The sequence below is a fragment of the Bufo bufo genome, chromosome 2 (genome assembly GCF_905171765.1).
Source record: "Bufo bufo chromosome 2, aBufBuf1.1, whole genome shotgun sequence".
Classification (NCBI taxonomy): domain Eukaryota; kingdom Metazoa; phylum Chordata; class Amphibia; order Anura; family Bufonidae; genus Bufo; species Bufo bufo.
In genome coordinates, this window is record NC_053390.1 from 290,006,766 (window position 1) to 290,022,050 (window position 15,285).

The 15,285-nt window shown below is 43.4% G+C and overlaps 1 protein-coding gene across 1 annotated transcript in view; it reads right to left on the minus strand.

Annotated features, from left to right (window-relative positions):
• The window catches only part of LOC120988922 (zona pellucida sperm-binding protein 3-like), a 33,131-nt gene extending 18,892 nt beyond the window's left edge, over nucleotides 1-14,239 (minus strand). The window contains exons 1-3 of the mRNA XM_040416707.1: nucleotides 14,178-14,239; nucleotides 5,806-6,002; nucleotides 496-605 (exon numbers count right to left, since the gene is read on the minus strand). Coding sequence (XP_040272641.1) covers nucleotides 496-605; nucleotides 5,806-5,922 — 227 coding nt within the window. The 5' untranslated portion in view covers nucleotides 5,923-6,002; nucleotides 14,178-14,239. The remainder of the gene's footprint in view (nucleotides 1-495; nucleotides 606-5,805; nucleotides 6,003-14,177) is intronic.
• Nucleotides 14,240-15,285: the final 1,046 nt, after the last annotated feature.

The following is a 15,285-nucleotide window of genomic DNA, read 5'->3' on the forward strand; positions in this document are numbered from 1 at the left end:
AACAATTTGGTGTCCGTATGAACAATCATTTTGCTTATTCATGCGATCAGTGGCACCTTTACATAGGACGATCAGGAACGAGCGTTCATACTAATATTCATTCCCGATAGTTGCCCTGTAAATTTGCCCATAAATGACAAAACTTTAAATGGATGGATTGTGAGTGTTCTCTCTATAACTTAGCATTTACTCATTTTTAGTTGATACCCCCTTTACACATGTGGAATTCATGCTGATTAATAATTTAACGTGAGAAGTGATCAGTGAAAAAAAAGTTCTAGTCTCCTTGTCTGATCGCTGTATGGCTTCACATTACTCAATGACCAGTCACTCAAATTTCAAATAATTATCCACACGGCTAAAGGGGCCTCAAGTCTTGCAGGAAAAGGGGACCAAAATATAACATTGCCCATGTGAAAACACCTATTGAATGGGTCAGTGTCCACCCATCTGAAAGGGTTAACGGTTGTGGGGAGCGCCTGAAGGAGAACTTACATATCCGATATGCAGGTGATCTGCTGTTGAAAAGGCCGAGAAAACACATTTGGTGCAGCATTAGGCCTGTAGACCAATTCCGTAAAGAAAGTTACAGTATTGCCAGAGGTCTGTGAAGAGAAAATATCTAGTGTGGGGTTATGGATGTTTGCAGTGAGGAGCTGGTGAAGACATTACTCAAGTTTTAACTCATACACATAGCAAAATATTAGTGAATTAATGTTAATACCACTTTAAAAGTAAAATTTGCATTCTGACCCGTTAGAAAGGTACATGATTTAACCTGTAGGAAATGTAATCTTCTTACCAGTGTCCATTTGTGAGGTATCCCCTCTCTAATTGTAGCTGTGTGAGGTGACCAACTGACACAGGAGAGGAAGTCAGTTACTTCTCTATTTATTCCTATGAGATAGACATTGCAGCTCCCATAGGAATACATGGAGAAACTGACTTCCTGTCCACACATAAGATGCTGTGTCAGTTGGAGAGTCTGATTGTCGGTCACACGACACAGCTGAGAAGCAGAAGGGAGGGGATAACTCGCAAATACAGACACTGGTCAGAAGATTACACCATGTACCTTTCTAGCAGGTCAGTGAACAATTTTTTTTTTTTTTTGCAGGAGTTTAATAACCAAATCTGCACACTGGTAGTATGCCAATTGTACCTCTAGATGGAGCTAATGCCAAGTTATAGGTTCATCTCAGATTTGTTTTTTGCTAGCGGAAAATGTTAGACTGATAAATGTATTCAAACTAAATGCTAAGCAAACTTAATTTTTTTTTCTGTTTTTTTTGTGTCAGTTCATTTTACACATATTTTTAGCTTTACAAATTTTCGCTCCCCCTTTAAGTTGTTAAGTTAGGCTACAGAGACACTCAAGCTCTGCCCACACCACTATCCCTACCTACATGCACAATCCATCCTGAAGGACAGCCCACAACTGGCTAGCAGTCACCGGGACAAATGGGCAAGGAAATGCACCAATACTCCACTCATACATAGGCAACGAGTTCATACCCAGACAACCCCTTCAAGTACAAAAAGTAAAGCCTAACCCAGTATCATCCCCCCCCCCTCCTCCTCCCCCCCTTACTTTCCAGCACTCATTGTATAATAAGGATTGCAGTTGCTTTCAGAGCTTTTCTCAACTAGCTGGTAAAGTGAGCAGCATCATATGGTTTGAAAAAGGTATTTACACCTACTGATGTGTCCAACTATCGGAGATTAGTGTTTGTAGAAATACTTGTTCCCGATAATCTAAAATCATTGTTTCTTTCGCAGAAGATGGCCCTGTGTAAACAGATCTGCTGCACAGGAAACAACTATGGGGGCAAGCAATTGCTGTATCTAGAGAGGAGCAAAGTCTTCAAAAATTCGATTTGGACACCGCCAACACTCTCCAAGAAATTTGGTTAGTTAAATTAATTTGTCATGAAGTGCATTAACTCAGGTCTGTCCTAGTCTGCAGTTAAACTAATCCTCTGCATCTGGAGGAAAAGGTTTGTACACAAATATAGAACAGGATTCTCTATGGTAATAGCAGTGAGACTATGGAACTCTCTGCCTGAGGAGGTGGTGATAGTGAGTTCACCAAAAGCGTTCAAGAGGGGCCTGGATGTATTTCTTGTGTAATATTACAGGCTATGGCTACTAGAGACGGGTCGTTGATCCAGGGAGTTATTCCGATTGCCTGATGGGGGAAAAAATTGGCTTCCACCTAATTTTTTTTGCCCTTCTCTGGATCAACTTGCAGGATAACAGGCTGAACAGATGTCTTTTCAGCCTTATAGAACTAGGTTACTATGTATGTAACTTACGGAAAAGTATCAGTGTACATTGCACCAATATGCATAGCTAATCCTTTCTGGTAGCTAAACAGTTAGGCCAAGTTCACACTTCAGTTTTTCTGAGCCATCATCATGTATGCCAACAATCCTAGCTTATCCCTTCTGTTAGGCCAAAAGAAAAGCATACAGCAGCCTTCAGTAAAACAAAAAAAATAAAAAAACTGCATGCCCCTGCAGGAGCTGTGTCCCAATAACACTTAGTGGAACAAAAGACAGACATGGAGGCAGTGCCAATAAAGTAAAAGCAGATCTTGTTCGAACTGGTCAGAAGAATGAAAAAAATGAATGGTGATGTCAACACAGCCAAACAGATACACTATTGGCCCCATAACAGGGTGGCAACAGCATGAAGAGCTACAATAGTGGCCTGAGAACAGAGTGGGGTGGAGGCCAACAGCAGTGGCAGCAGATGTGTGGCATCATAATGAGGGCAGAAGTAAAGGGCCATTTGTCACCAGAATGATCTAGTCTGTTGCATCAGACACCTGTCTGGAAATCCTGGTTGATCTACACCCGATTCACCATTACGAGTTTCCATGATATTTTCAAGAGGTCTTGCAGTTGGGAAGACTTCAGGAACCGGGTGACAGCGAGCGTGAAGACATGCACCATGCAGGGCACATAGGTTAGCCCTCCCTGACGCAGTGCAGACAGAATGTTCTTCCCGTTATTGGTGACCAAGGTTCTAATCTCCGGTTGGTGAGGGGACAGCCAGGATTTGATTTCTTGGTTTACAACGTAGAGCAGTTCCTCCCTGGTGTGACTGTTTGCCCAGGCTGACCAGGTGCAGAACAGCATGACAACACTATGCATTGCATAGGTGGTATGCTGGAGGACTAATCTGACCTGTGTCTATAGTGGAGGCTGAGGACAAGTTAGAGCATGAGAAGGCCATTGGCGCAGAAATTCCACAATTAAAATGGAGGCAGCATTGCCATCACCTGGCTAAGTTGCTGGTGTGCCTGGACCAGAACCACATTTACCCAGTGGGCTGTAAAGGACATGCATTGTCCTTGACCATAGTTAGAACTCCACACGTCAGCGCTGACATGACCTGTACCAGACGCCGACAGGCTCAAGGACTGACCCACTTTCTGCTCAACATACGTGTGCAGGGCTTATATAGCTTTTTTTTTTTAAGTAACAGCTTGGGACTCTCCACCTTAGCTGGGTACAAGCCATCAGTGCTTTGGAATTTTCAGAGTCCATAATATGGAAAGGGAGAGACTTTAGTACCAGCAACTTGGCCAGGTGCACGGTCAAGCTTCTGCGCCATTAGCCATTGCTGGTGAAACACGTACAATGAGGAGAAGCATCAGGAGGAATAGACAAAAAGGGAAGAGATGACAGCTTCCTTTTGCAGATGTTAAGCAGCCCTGACTGCTGGAGGTGTGCAGGCCGCTGGGAGATTCAGCAGTTGCCGTGTCAGGCTGTACCACGGCTTTCCCAGGCCACTTTATGGTGACGCTCCATGTGTTGAAACAGGGCCGTAGTGCCAACATTAGCACCCTGACCGCATTTCACCTTCTACCCACATGTCTTCATATAGCCATACTAACGTCCTACACTGCCAAGAATAGCATTTTTACCCCCCCCCCCACTACTCAGTGCTGACTGCCTACTGCCTTTATGAACCCATACACTGCTAGTGGTTTCATGACAGGTAAGCTCCGAGTAGCAGATGGTCTACCCCCAGATCTCCCACCCTGCTGCTTTCTCATGCGTCTGCTGCCAACCTCACCCCCTGATGATGCCCCCCCATTCACCTGGCTCCTATGTGCAATCGGCTACATCATCATCCACTACTGTCTGGTCATCTCTTAGTAACCCTCATGGCCATGTCCCTGACTGCTCACAACATGTGCTCCCATCCGACAGGCATGCAACTAGCGATTATGACTAAGGGAGGACAAAACGGACCTCTCCTCCAAGTCTGTGCTGGCCTGTAGCTGCTGACTGTCCTCACTAAAAAAAAAGTGGAGTAGATCCAGCAACATGCATTACTTCCTGAGTAGGAGGAGCAGCAAAAGGAGGCAGTTGCAGGACAGCGGGCACAGAGATTGTTGCTGGGCCATGCCAATTAAGCATAGTGGGAACGAGAAGGACGCTTGACTGTTTCGGTCGAACGTATGGACAGTAGGAGGCGCACTATCACAACTGGATAATTTGTACTGTCCATACGTTCGACCGAAACAGTCAAGCGTCCTTTCTTCTCGTTCCCACTGTCTAACCCCAGTGGTGGGGTGGCTCCCACCCAAGGGATTCCGATATATCTGGGTTGCACCAACTGAACCGTCTACATACAACCTCTACTAGGGTTGCACCCAATTAGGTGCAACCTTAATAGGTGAGCATACATAAAACATTTATTTTAGTGCATTCTCCACTTATTAAACACACTCACCCCATGAGCGCCTTTCTCTACCCTCTGGCCATCGTTAACAAAGCATGGTGTCAGAGGAACCCACAGATTCCTGGCTGTGTGTCTGACATCAATTGAGATGTTGAAAAGAAAGTTAACCATTCCAGTACAGCTGGTTTGTTGGTCAAAACTCAACTGCTGGATGGGATGACAGTGGCAGCTCTGGCCTTTTGCTGTGGCTGTTGCTACAGCAAAATTTGCCACTGCTCATTCCTTTTGAGGGCTCAGGAAACTGTTGGCCATAGTGTACAGTAACTGAATCAGTAACTATATGAACGGGGCAGCATGCAAACTAGAAAAATGCACCTAAATATTACATGGCCTGTTGATGCCAAGTCTGATGCTCATGAAGTCTATGTAAAACAGAAAAGATTAAGTATGAATGGCACAGCAGGCGAACTAGATGTAAAGGGCAATTACACTGAGTCTGCACTGTCCCTGCAGTCTCCCCATGCTCCCTACACTGTCCCTGCAGTCTCCCTATCCAATATTCTACAATTAAAAGATTTGTGAAACACTGTCCCTAGAGCTTACCACATCTGTCCCTATGCTCTGCTCACAGTAAAATGGCAGAGGCTGGGGTGGGATGAGGCTTCTCTAGGACATCACAGGGGATGGCCATCAGCAGATTGGCTGGCTGCACATGTGTTCCTGGGTTTCTTACTCTTTGTAACATGAGTAGCCACCATTTGACAAAAAAATTAAAAATAAAAAGTTGATTTGTTATGACTAAGTGCAAGAAAATTAAAATTCGTTGTGAACAAAGTTATTCCTAAACTTCAGATCAAATTCCACTTCTGATGTATATCTCTTGTCCCTATACAGCAGAGGTGATAGCTGGGCAAGATCTGTGGCAAAGATCCATAAATTGACATACTGCTGGTCAAGTTTTCTGCAGTGGGGTGGATGAGATTTTAATTTAATCCATTCTGCTGCTCCTGTAAATGCTGTAGATAAAACATGCAATTCAATTGCAGAAAATAAGTGTACACATGTGTGGCTACACAACACTTTCCATAAGGATTTTAAAAAGTTTACCATCCTGGAGAACCCACAAATATTGAGACTGTACTCAAACACCAAGAAGCCTTGTAGTGCAGTGGTACTGGAGACAGGACACTTCCCCAAGGTCAGGCTTCCAGGATCCAACAACATTTTGTTGTTTAAGGGATCACTTTTAACAGCAACACCTATAGATGTTCTGTTGCACTGATAGAACACAGTATTCGGAGGAGCTGCCAAGAAAAGGAAAGAAAAAAAAAACAACAACTTAGTAACATTACAAAAATAAGCTGGCATCAATAGGATGGTTGAGCAATTACAGTATGGAGGTAAAGCTATTGTACAACTCCAAAACACATTGAAGTCAGAAGCCAAAAGACATACCATCTTCAAAACTGGCTTGAGTGATTGTTATTCCGATAGCATAAACAAAAAACATGACTTTAGAACTGATGACTTATCCTCTAGATAGGTCATCAGTACCTGTTGGTGGGGACCCTCACCGGTCAGCTGTTTGAGCTTGCAGCTTACCAAGCACAGTGTTGTACATTGTATAGCGGCTGTGCTTGGCATCTCGCTCAGCCCCATTCACTTCTATGGAGTTGAGGTGCTCCAAAGCCACATGACCAAGGAACGAGTCATCACTGGCCTAGGAAAAGCTGTAAGAAGGCTGTGGTGCTTTCTCAAACAGCTGATCAGTGGGGTCCAGATACTGATGACCCATCCAGAGGAAAGGTGACCAGTATTAAACTCCTAGAAATCCCCTTTAACTGTAAACATAATCTAGTCTCCTACAGAGTACAATAGTGTACCTGTCAACTTTTCCCTGAGTCTTCACTTCAATCTCCATGCTCCTACTGCATGCCATTGTTTACAACCCAAATAAAATGTGCGATCCCAGGAATATAAAATGAGCAGCAGTCCCAATAACGTCGGAGTAAGTCCCTTCTCCAATAAAATCCAAGAGAGTACATACATATGGGTCTGTGCTAAACTTGACTAGGGAGTGTTTCACAAACAGGCGGTCTTCACAGCTTCACAGATGCATCCCTGGTATAGGGTCTCGATAGCAACCAGCAATGCTACAGCAATGGCACAGATCATAGTGCAATACCCAAATCTTTTTAAAAAGGTATAATTTATTGTACTTACAATAAAACAACCGGAAATGACATGTTATTCTAAGCTCATGTGATCAGGGATCATTTAAATCAGAGTTCGGGTGGATTTGATTGTTACGCTCCAGACGAAGCCAAGGAGAAACCTGGGTCGGGCATGTTTATACGCTATATGCAAGTTGTTTTATTGTAAGTACAATAAATTCTCTTTAAAAGGTATATTCGGGTATTGCACTATGATCTGTTCCTTTTGAAGGAAGTCGCATTTCTGGTTGCTAGAGACCATATAGCGGGGATGCATCTGTGAAATCTCTGAAGACCGCCTGTTTGTGAAACACTGCCCATTCAAGTTTAGCGCGGACCCATATGTATGTACTCTATCGTTTACAACCCGAATTTCCAGGACAGCACAAGTCAGTGAAAAATGTAAATGTAAACAAGGCCTAAGGCTTCATTCACAGTAAATCGCAGACGTGTGCCGTCCATGTTCTCCATAGATACTACATGTATCCATTGACAAGTGTTTATTCACACATCCTTGTTTTTCCATTGACTGTTGGTCAATGGAAAAAACAGACATGCCCTACTTTAGTTTGTGGTGCAATACCACCACTGAAGGCTATGCCCCCCAGATGTTCTGATCCACGTGACATCTGTGTTGGCATTGGGAGCCATGCTGGTGCCAGGGAAAAGAACAGACGCAGAAGGAAAATACGTTCATGTGCATGAGCCCTTAGGGATGGGCTTTGAACCTTATAACTGAGCAATCTGCAGTACTTCAGAGTTCAGTGGGGCACATTCAGTGTCTGCGCCACATTCATCGCATTCTCTCCTTGATACCCTTGTTGTGTCTATACAATTTATTTACTTTGTTGCACCTGTGTTGCAACACCTGCACAATTTTCTGATTTTACAACAAATGGTCGTTAAATCTTTGGAAAATGAAAGGTGGAATTTGGTTGTTAGGTGAAACTAAGGCTACTTTCACATCTGAGTCATGGATCAGCAAAATCACTTCCGTCATAATACAAATATCTGCATCTGTTGTGAATGGATCTGGTTGTATTATTATCTCTAAAACCATTGTCAATGGGGGACGGATGCTATGGCTAGCATAGACTTCTATTATGACAGAATGCCTCTTCTAGGCCGCCGTGGCACATGCCATCATAGAATTCCGTTGTGGTCCTGCAATTTTTAGATTAGCGAACTTGCGATTTGCAAGTTCAGGTTAACACTAAGGGCTCATTCAGATGGCTGTATGCTGTCCGCAAAAATACTGAATGCCATCTTTATTCGCGGATCCGCAAAAAAAAACTGATGGCATTCAGCATTTTTGCGGACCCATAGACTTCAATCGGGCCAGGTCCTGATTTTCACTGACAAAGTATAGGACATGTTTCATTTGTTTTGCGGAACTGTGGAATAGAAAAGGGCTCCATATAAGTTAATGGGTCAGCATCTAATCCGCAAAAAAACGGATCTGCATTTTTGCAGATAGCATACGGCCGTCTGAATGAGCCCGAATTGTGATCCAAAACCCATATTGAAGCCTAAGATATAATATATCTGCCCCTGTTCTGCGTTTTTGCCCCACACCTGGTTTTGGCTCAATTACTGATGGAAATAACTGAAGTTTTTACTCAGTCTAAGGGCTCGGTCACTCAAACGTATTTTGCGTTCCGTATAAGGGCCGTTTTCTGCGTTCCACATACGGTACCATTCATGTTAATGGGTCCGCAAAAGATGGACAGCACTGATGTCCGCATCCGATGCTCCGTTCGTGGCCCCGCAAATATTAGGAGTCCTATCCTTGTCCGTTTTGCAGACAATAGGCATTTCTATAATAGGCCTCCTGTTCCTTTCCACAAATTGCGGAAGGCACGCAGGAGCCATCCGTGTTTTGCAGATCCGCAATTTGTGGCCGGCAAAAAACAGCTTGGTCATGTAAATGAGCCCTAAATTAGACCAGTCTAAGTGAATATGAATCCATCTAACTGAAAAACCACCAGAGGTCAGACCAGGGCCGGCTCCAGCTTCACATGGGCCCCCTTGTGGCATTTTGCACGGCGCTTACAGCAATGAAACTGCATGTATTATAGTTTAAATACCTTACACAGAGCAGATATATGCGAATCAGTCCTTATGTGCCTACTTTTATTTTCTACCCAGTGTTTGTCCCTCAGGTCTGCTCAGATATGTGCCCCCTCACAGTGGATATGCCAAGATATGTGCCCAGTGCCCCCTTCAGTGGTTATGCCCAGATGTGCCCCCTTCACAGGAAGTGAAAAAACAAACAAATAAATACTCCTCGCCTCAATCACCTGGCTCCTCCCATGATCTGCGCTCCCCAGCACCAGGATACTGTGACACATCGCACTGCTGTGTAGGATGAGCAGAGGCAGAGTCCCAGCTTGCCCCACTCCTCCTCCTACATAGAGCAGCAGGACGATGTGTGAGGACATCATGCTGCTGCTTTGAGCCACCAGCGCTCCACGGTGGAGCAGGGAGCAAATAGTTTTCTGCTTCAGTGGCGTGCCTATGGTGTTTGGCACCTGGGGCAGGTCCTTTTTCTGGCACTCCTCCGCCCCCCCCCCCCCCCTTCCCCATACAAAAAATAAATAAATAGCACACCTTCACAGTAGTATTGCCCTCTTTGTACAACCTTCACAGTAGTTTTGTACAGAAGTGTGCCCTGTGCCACAGTTGTAATGCCCACTATGCCCCCTTCACAGTAATAAAGACCTCTGACCCCTCTTAAAATTACAGTAACTACTCACCTTGTCCTGTTCCTGAAGCTCAGTCCTCTTCCCTGCAGGCACAGATAGCTCTGAAGCACTGTGGGGCAGAGCCTATGCAGATTACCGTGCTGCAGGCTCTGCCCACACAGGCCGGCAGCATGATCTGTGACTGCAGGCTGAATAGTGGAGCAGGGAGAAGTCTTCCTGCTTCACCATTCAGAGCGTGGCTGGCCTGAAGGAGGGGAGGAGCACAGGGAGCTGAGTGGTGGGTGACAGGACCCAGCAATAAGCGCTTCCATCTGTATTGATAGAAGTGATCATTGCTTCTGGCAGCTGTGCTGTGGGCCCCGGCACTTGCCCAGGTATGCCGGGTGCTGACACCGCCCTTGGGTCAGAACAACAATATGCCTAGTCTAATTTATCAGCGTAATTAAATTGGGCTGCACTCGCTGTCCAAAGGGTCAGGTGCTTCAGTGGAGTGGATATAATCCAAACAATAAGTAATACTACTGCACACTTAAGGTTTACATGCAAATAAAAAAAATGAATAATGATCTTTTATGACATATCTTCCTTATGGTATAAGCAAATGAGAATGCCTATTTTTGTGCGTGTTATATCCAGACCTTGGACAAGTCACTAATGAAAAAGCAAAAAATAAAAATAGATAACATTGGTTTAGTTCATAAAAAAAAAAAAAAAAAAAAAAAAAAAAAGAAACAAGTCTAGTTCACGGTGAAGAAAGGGAATGCAGGTCCTAGCCTGTATAGGGGTACGCAGGTTTGTGGCTGGTACAGATAGAGCCATAGTTTATCACCTAGGCTGAAATGAATCTAGATGTAACAAGGTAGAAAGTTGCTCATAGTAATTGGTACTATATAATATACAGCATACCAACCTTAAGGATATACTCATTAAATGTAGGAAGAAAGATACTTCAGCTGAGACAAACCTTCCTTAGGACACAGCACCTTTCCTTGTCTTCATTGCAGCTCCAAAATTATAAAAAGGAGACCACATCACACACAGTTAAATCCTATCCAGAGATTTCTGCTCATGCGACTCAACATTTGTCATATACCTTATCAAATGCCATGCGGGCTACTCTATGTGGGAGAAACCACGTAATATGTGACCGTATCATTAGCCACAAATCTACCATCAGATGCAAGAAGAACTGGCTTCCAATCCCTGATCACTTCACCAAATCCCAACATTGCCCAATCTAAGTTCCAAATCATCGAAAAAGTACAATGCCCACGACGAGGCAGGAACCATGTACGTCTGCTAAAGGAACGCAAAGCATTTTGGAGAGGACTCCAGCATAACAGAAACCGGACGGATCTGTTATGCAGGCCATAGACTATTATGACGGAAGGCCTCTAAAGGCATTCCGTCATGTAATTGTGTTGCGGTCCGCGGTAACTAAATCCATAACGCAATTCAGTAAATACCACAACCCAAACTTTAAAATATGAAATTCGCTCATCCCTAGTTTACCATATATGCGTGTGTTATGTGAAGCCTTCTTTTGGTGCTTTGTAACTAATCAAAAATTTTACCTTCCATACCCATTGACCCTACATGGACACTAGAGGTAGTATGCACCCCAGACCAGCTTTTTTTTTGTCCCACACATCACACCTATTCTCCACATAGGTTACACCTTTCACATCCCTCCCCCCCACACATAATCACTCACCCTTACCCCCCCCCCCCACCATCTTTCCTCATTCTTAAACGCACACCATCCTATCCACACACTTTACCCTCACCCATCCTCAATACTTAAATACACGTCTATTTTTTTTTTTTTTTTTTTTTTTTTTTTTTTTAGACAGTTCCCATTTTCCAAATCACCACTCACTGTCATCACAATTATCTTAATACTTCATTCCCCTTGCCCTTCTTTCCAATATCCAAGATGGCTGCGCTGCCTATAATGAAACTCCACCCTGCCTCTCGCTCCCATCAGCCTCAAGAGACCCTGTGGGACTTACCACGCTACCTCCTACCATGCCTCACGAGACCGCGTGGTCGACATCTCCCCTGCAACCCTTACACTCTGTGCCACGGGGGTCCCTTCTATACTGCCGCTTCTCCTCTGTGGTAAGCTCTTAAATGCTGGCACTGGGGTTGCCCCCGACTCTCTACATAACCGTTCAAATTGTCTTTAACTCTATTCCTTAGTTTACTTACTACCTCGTCATCTTCTGCCATACGATACACCATTGTATGCGGTTCATTATATAGTACCAATTATTATGAGCAACTTTCTACCTAGTTACATTTAGATTCATTTCAGCCTAGGTGTAAAAAGATTAAAATAGACAAATCGCCGGAACCAGATGGCATACACCCCCGTATCCTGAGAGAATTAAGTAATGTCATAGCCAGACCCTTATCTCTGATATTTAAGGACCCTATACTGACAGGGAGTGCTCCACAGGATTGGTGCATAGCAAATGGTGCCAATATGCAAAAAGGGTCCAAAAACAGAACCCAGAAACCATAGACTGCAAGTTTAACATCTGTCGTGGGTAAACTGTTTGAAGGTTTTCTCTGAGATGCTATCTTGGAGTACCTCAATGAAAATAAGCAAATAACGCTATATCAGCATGGCTTCATGAGGAATCGGTCATGTCAAACTAGTTTAATCAGTTTCTATGAGGTGGTAAGTTCTAGACTTGACAGTGGCAAGTCAATGGATGTCGTATATCTGAACTTCTCCAAAGCATTTGACACTGTACCACATAAAAGGTTAGTATACAAAATGAGAATGCTTGGACTGGGAGAAAATGTCTGTATGTGGGTAAGTAACTGGCTCAATGATAGAAAACAGAGGGTGGTTATTAACGGTACACACTCAGATTGGGTCACTGTCACTAGTGGGGTACCTCAGGGGTCAGTATTGGGCCCTATTCTCTTCAATATATTTATTAATGATCTTGTAGAAGGCTTGCACAGTAAAATATAAATTTTTGCAGATGGCACTAAACTGTAAAGTAATTAACACGGAAGAGGACAGTATACGGCTACAGAGGAATCTGGATAGATTAGAGGCTTGGGCAGAGAAGTGGCAGATGAGGTTTAACACTGACAAATGTAAGGTTATGCACAGAGGAAGGAATAATGCAAGTCACCAGTACATACTAAATGGTAAAACACTGACATGGAAAAAGGACCTAGGAATTTTAGTGAACAGCAAACTAAGCTGCAGAAAGACTATGGAACGCTCTGCCTGAGGAGGTGGTGATGGCGAGTTCACTAAAGTTCGAGGGGCCTGGATGTATTTCTGGATTGTAATATTACAGGCTATAGCTACTAGAGATGGGTAGTTGATCCAGGGAGTTATTCTGATTGCCTTATTGAGTCGGGAAGTGAGGAAAATTGGCATCTACCTCAGTTTTTTTTGTCTTCCTCTGGATAAACAGGCGTCTTTTCGGCCTTCTATAGTTTGTTATTAGGTGATAAACTATGGCGCCATCTGTACCAGCCACATACCCTTATACAGGCTAGGACCTGCATTCCCTTTCTTCACCATGAACTAGACTTGTTTATTCTTTTTTTTTATCACCTAAACCAATCATGTTCTCTTTAGAGAACAATTAAATATTTTAGTTTTTTTTCTCATTATTGACTTGAGTGACCAAGGTCTGGATTTGACCAAAACATCAAGATTTATAGTCACAAAAATAGCAGGCACTCTTATTTTGCTTATATACCACAAGGAAGATATGCCATAGAATTTTTTTTTATTTGCATGTAAACCTTGTGTGCAGTGGTATTACGCTTACTATAGTCTAATTTAGTGACTGTGCAACATTTGGAAAGAGACGGCCGGAATACACCTGATTAATTAAGTCAGTTAGAAAACTTCTGAATTAGTAAAATATTTTGGCAAAAGCCTCCAAAACAGTAAATACCAAAAAAAAAAAAAAAACACTTTTTTTTAGACTACAAACAGACACTATAGTAAATTTTACTGGAGCTGCTCATCTGAGGACACAATTTACCACAATTATAAGCATAGGACCACATGCCACAGTCAGAACATGGCCACGCTGTGGTCTCAAGGGTTACAATGGGCTCTGATTAAATGAATGAAGACCGCACTGTTTAGTTGATTTGCATCATTAATGGCTGCGCTGTATTGAAGGTGCTGTAGCCATTAACAATGCAGATTGCCTAAACATTGCAGTCTTCATCAGTTTAGGAGCTCATGCACAAACGTATTTTTGGTACACATTTTCTTTCCATGTCAGATGCAGAATTATTCACTTCTGTGGGGCCACAAAAGATGCGGAGAGCACACCCATGTGCGGTTTGCAACCGCACATCCATCCCACAGCCCCAGAAATAAAAAACAAAACATTAGAACAGGACATTCCGTTCCACAAAATGCAGACTGCAAAAACGGCAATGGCCATAAAACCCAATTAGAGCCTGCTGCAGCCCATGCTGCTGCACAGCGCACAACAGCGACATGACCATGCCGTGTGGTCACACCCAACACACTACATTTCACATACAGTACAAGACCACTTACCATTTTGTCCTGTAAGATAAGTGACCCAGGAAAGCAACAGAACCAACACCCTCCAGCTCCCCATGCTGAATACACTGAACACTTCCAGTTCACAACCTGAAGATATAAAGCAATACAACGTAATTATGCAATTATTAGGCTCAGGTGAATCTAGCTTGCTGCACCTAATTTTAACCCTTAACTGGGGGGGATTTAAATTATCAAAAAAATCCAACATTGTGGGATATTTTGTGATCACAAAACCCTTTCAACAAGGTTTTTACAAGCCCAAATAACTCTCAAATTTTTTTGGAAGAATGAAATCTAATGCTTTTTGTTCTTTTTGATCCGTCTTTTTTGTTTTGTATTCTTTATTTTTTTTGGTACAAAAAACGCTATGGAGAGATATTAACTGAAAAATTGTGTGAAGGAGGTTATATGGCTGTGATGGCTAACCTCCGGCACTCCAGCTGTGCTGAAACTACAACTCCCAAGATGCACACTTGCTTGGCTGTTCTCAGAACTGAAATGAATGGAGCATGCTGGGAGTTGTAGTTTCACCACAGCTGGAGTGTCAGAGGTTAGCCATCCACACAGATTTGCAAGGATATGTTCCTTTTTAGGCCTCTTTCACACAAGCGAGTTTTCTGACCGGATGCGTTGCGTGTAGTGAACTGATTCATTTCAATGGTTATGTGCACAGTTTTGCTGCATCATTTCTGTGTTCAGGAATAATCGCAGCATGTTCTATATTCTGCGTTTTCACGTAGCCCTGGATCCATAGAAGTGAAAGGGGCTTGTCTGAAAAACTTAAGGCATCCGGATGCAATCTGTTTTTCATTGATGGTTGAGATGAGATGTAGATTGTTAGTCTTCAGGCTTTTTTTCCACATAAAAACTGATTGCACCTACGCAGAAAAAAACGCAGAACTTGCTCTATCTTTTTGTGGAACGGAAGGATCGAGGATCAAGTGAATGGGTCTGCGAACTCCATGCGCCACAATTTGCGGTCCACAGCACGGGCACGGGCTTCACGTGGTTGTGTGGATGAGCCCTTAGGCCTCATGCACACGAACGTTTTTTCTTTCGTTTTCTGTCTGTTCCGGGTTTTTTGCAGGTCCACAAAAAA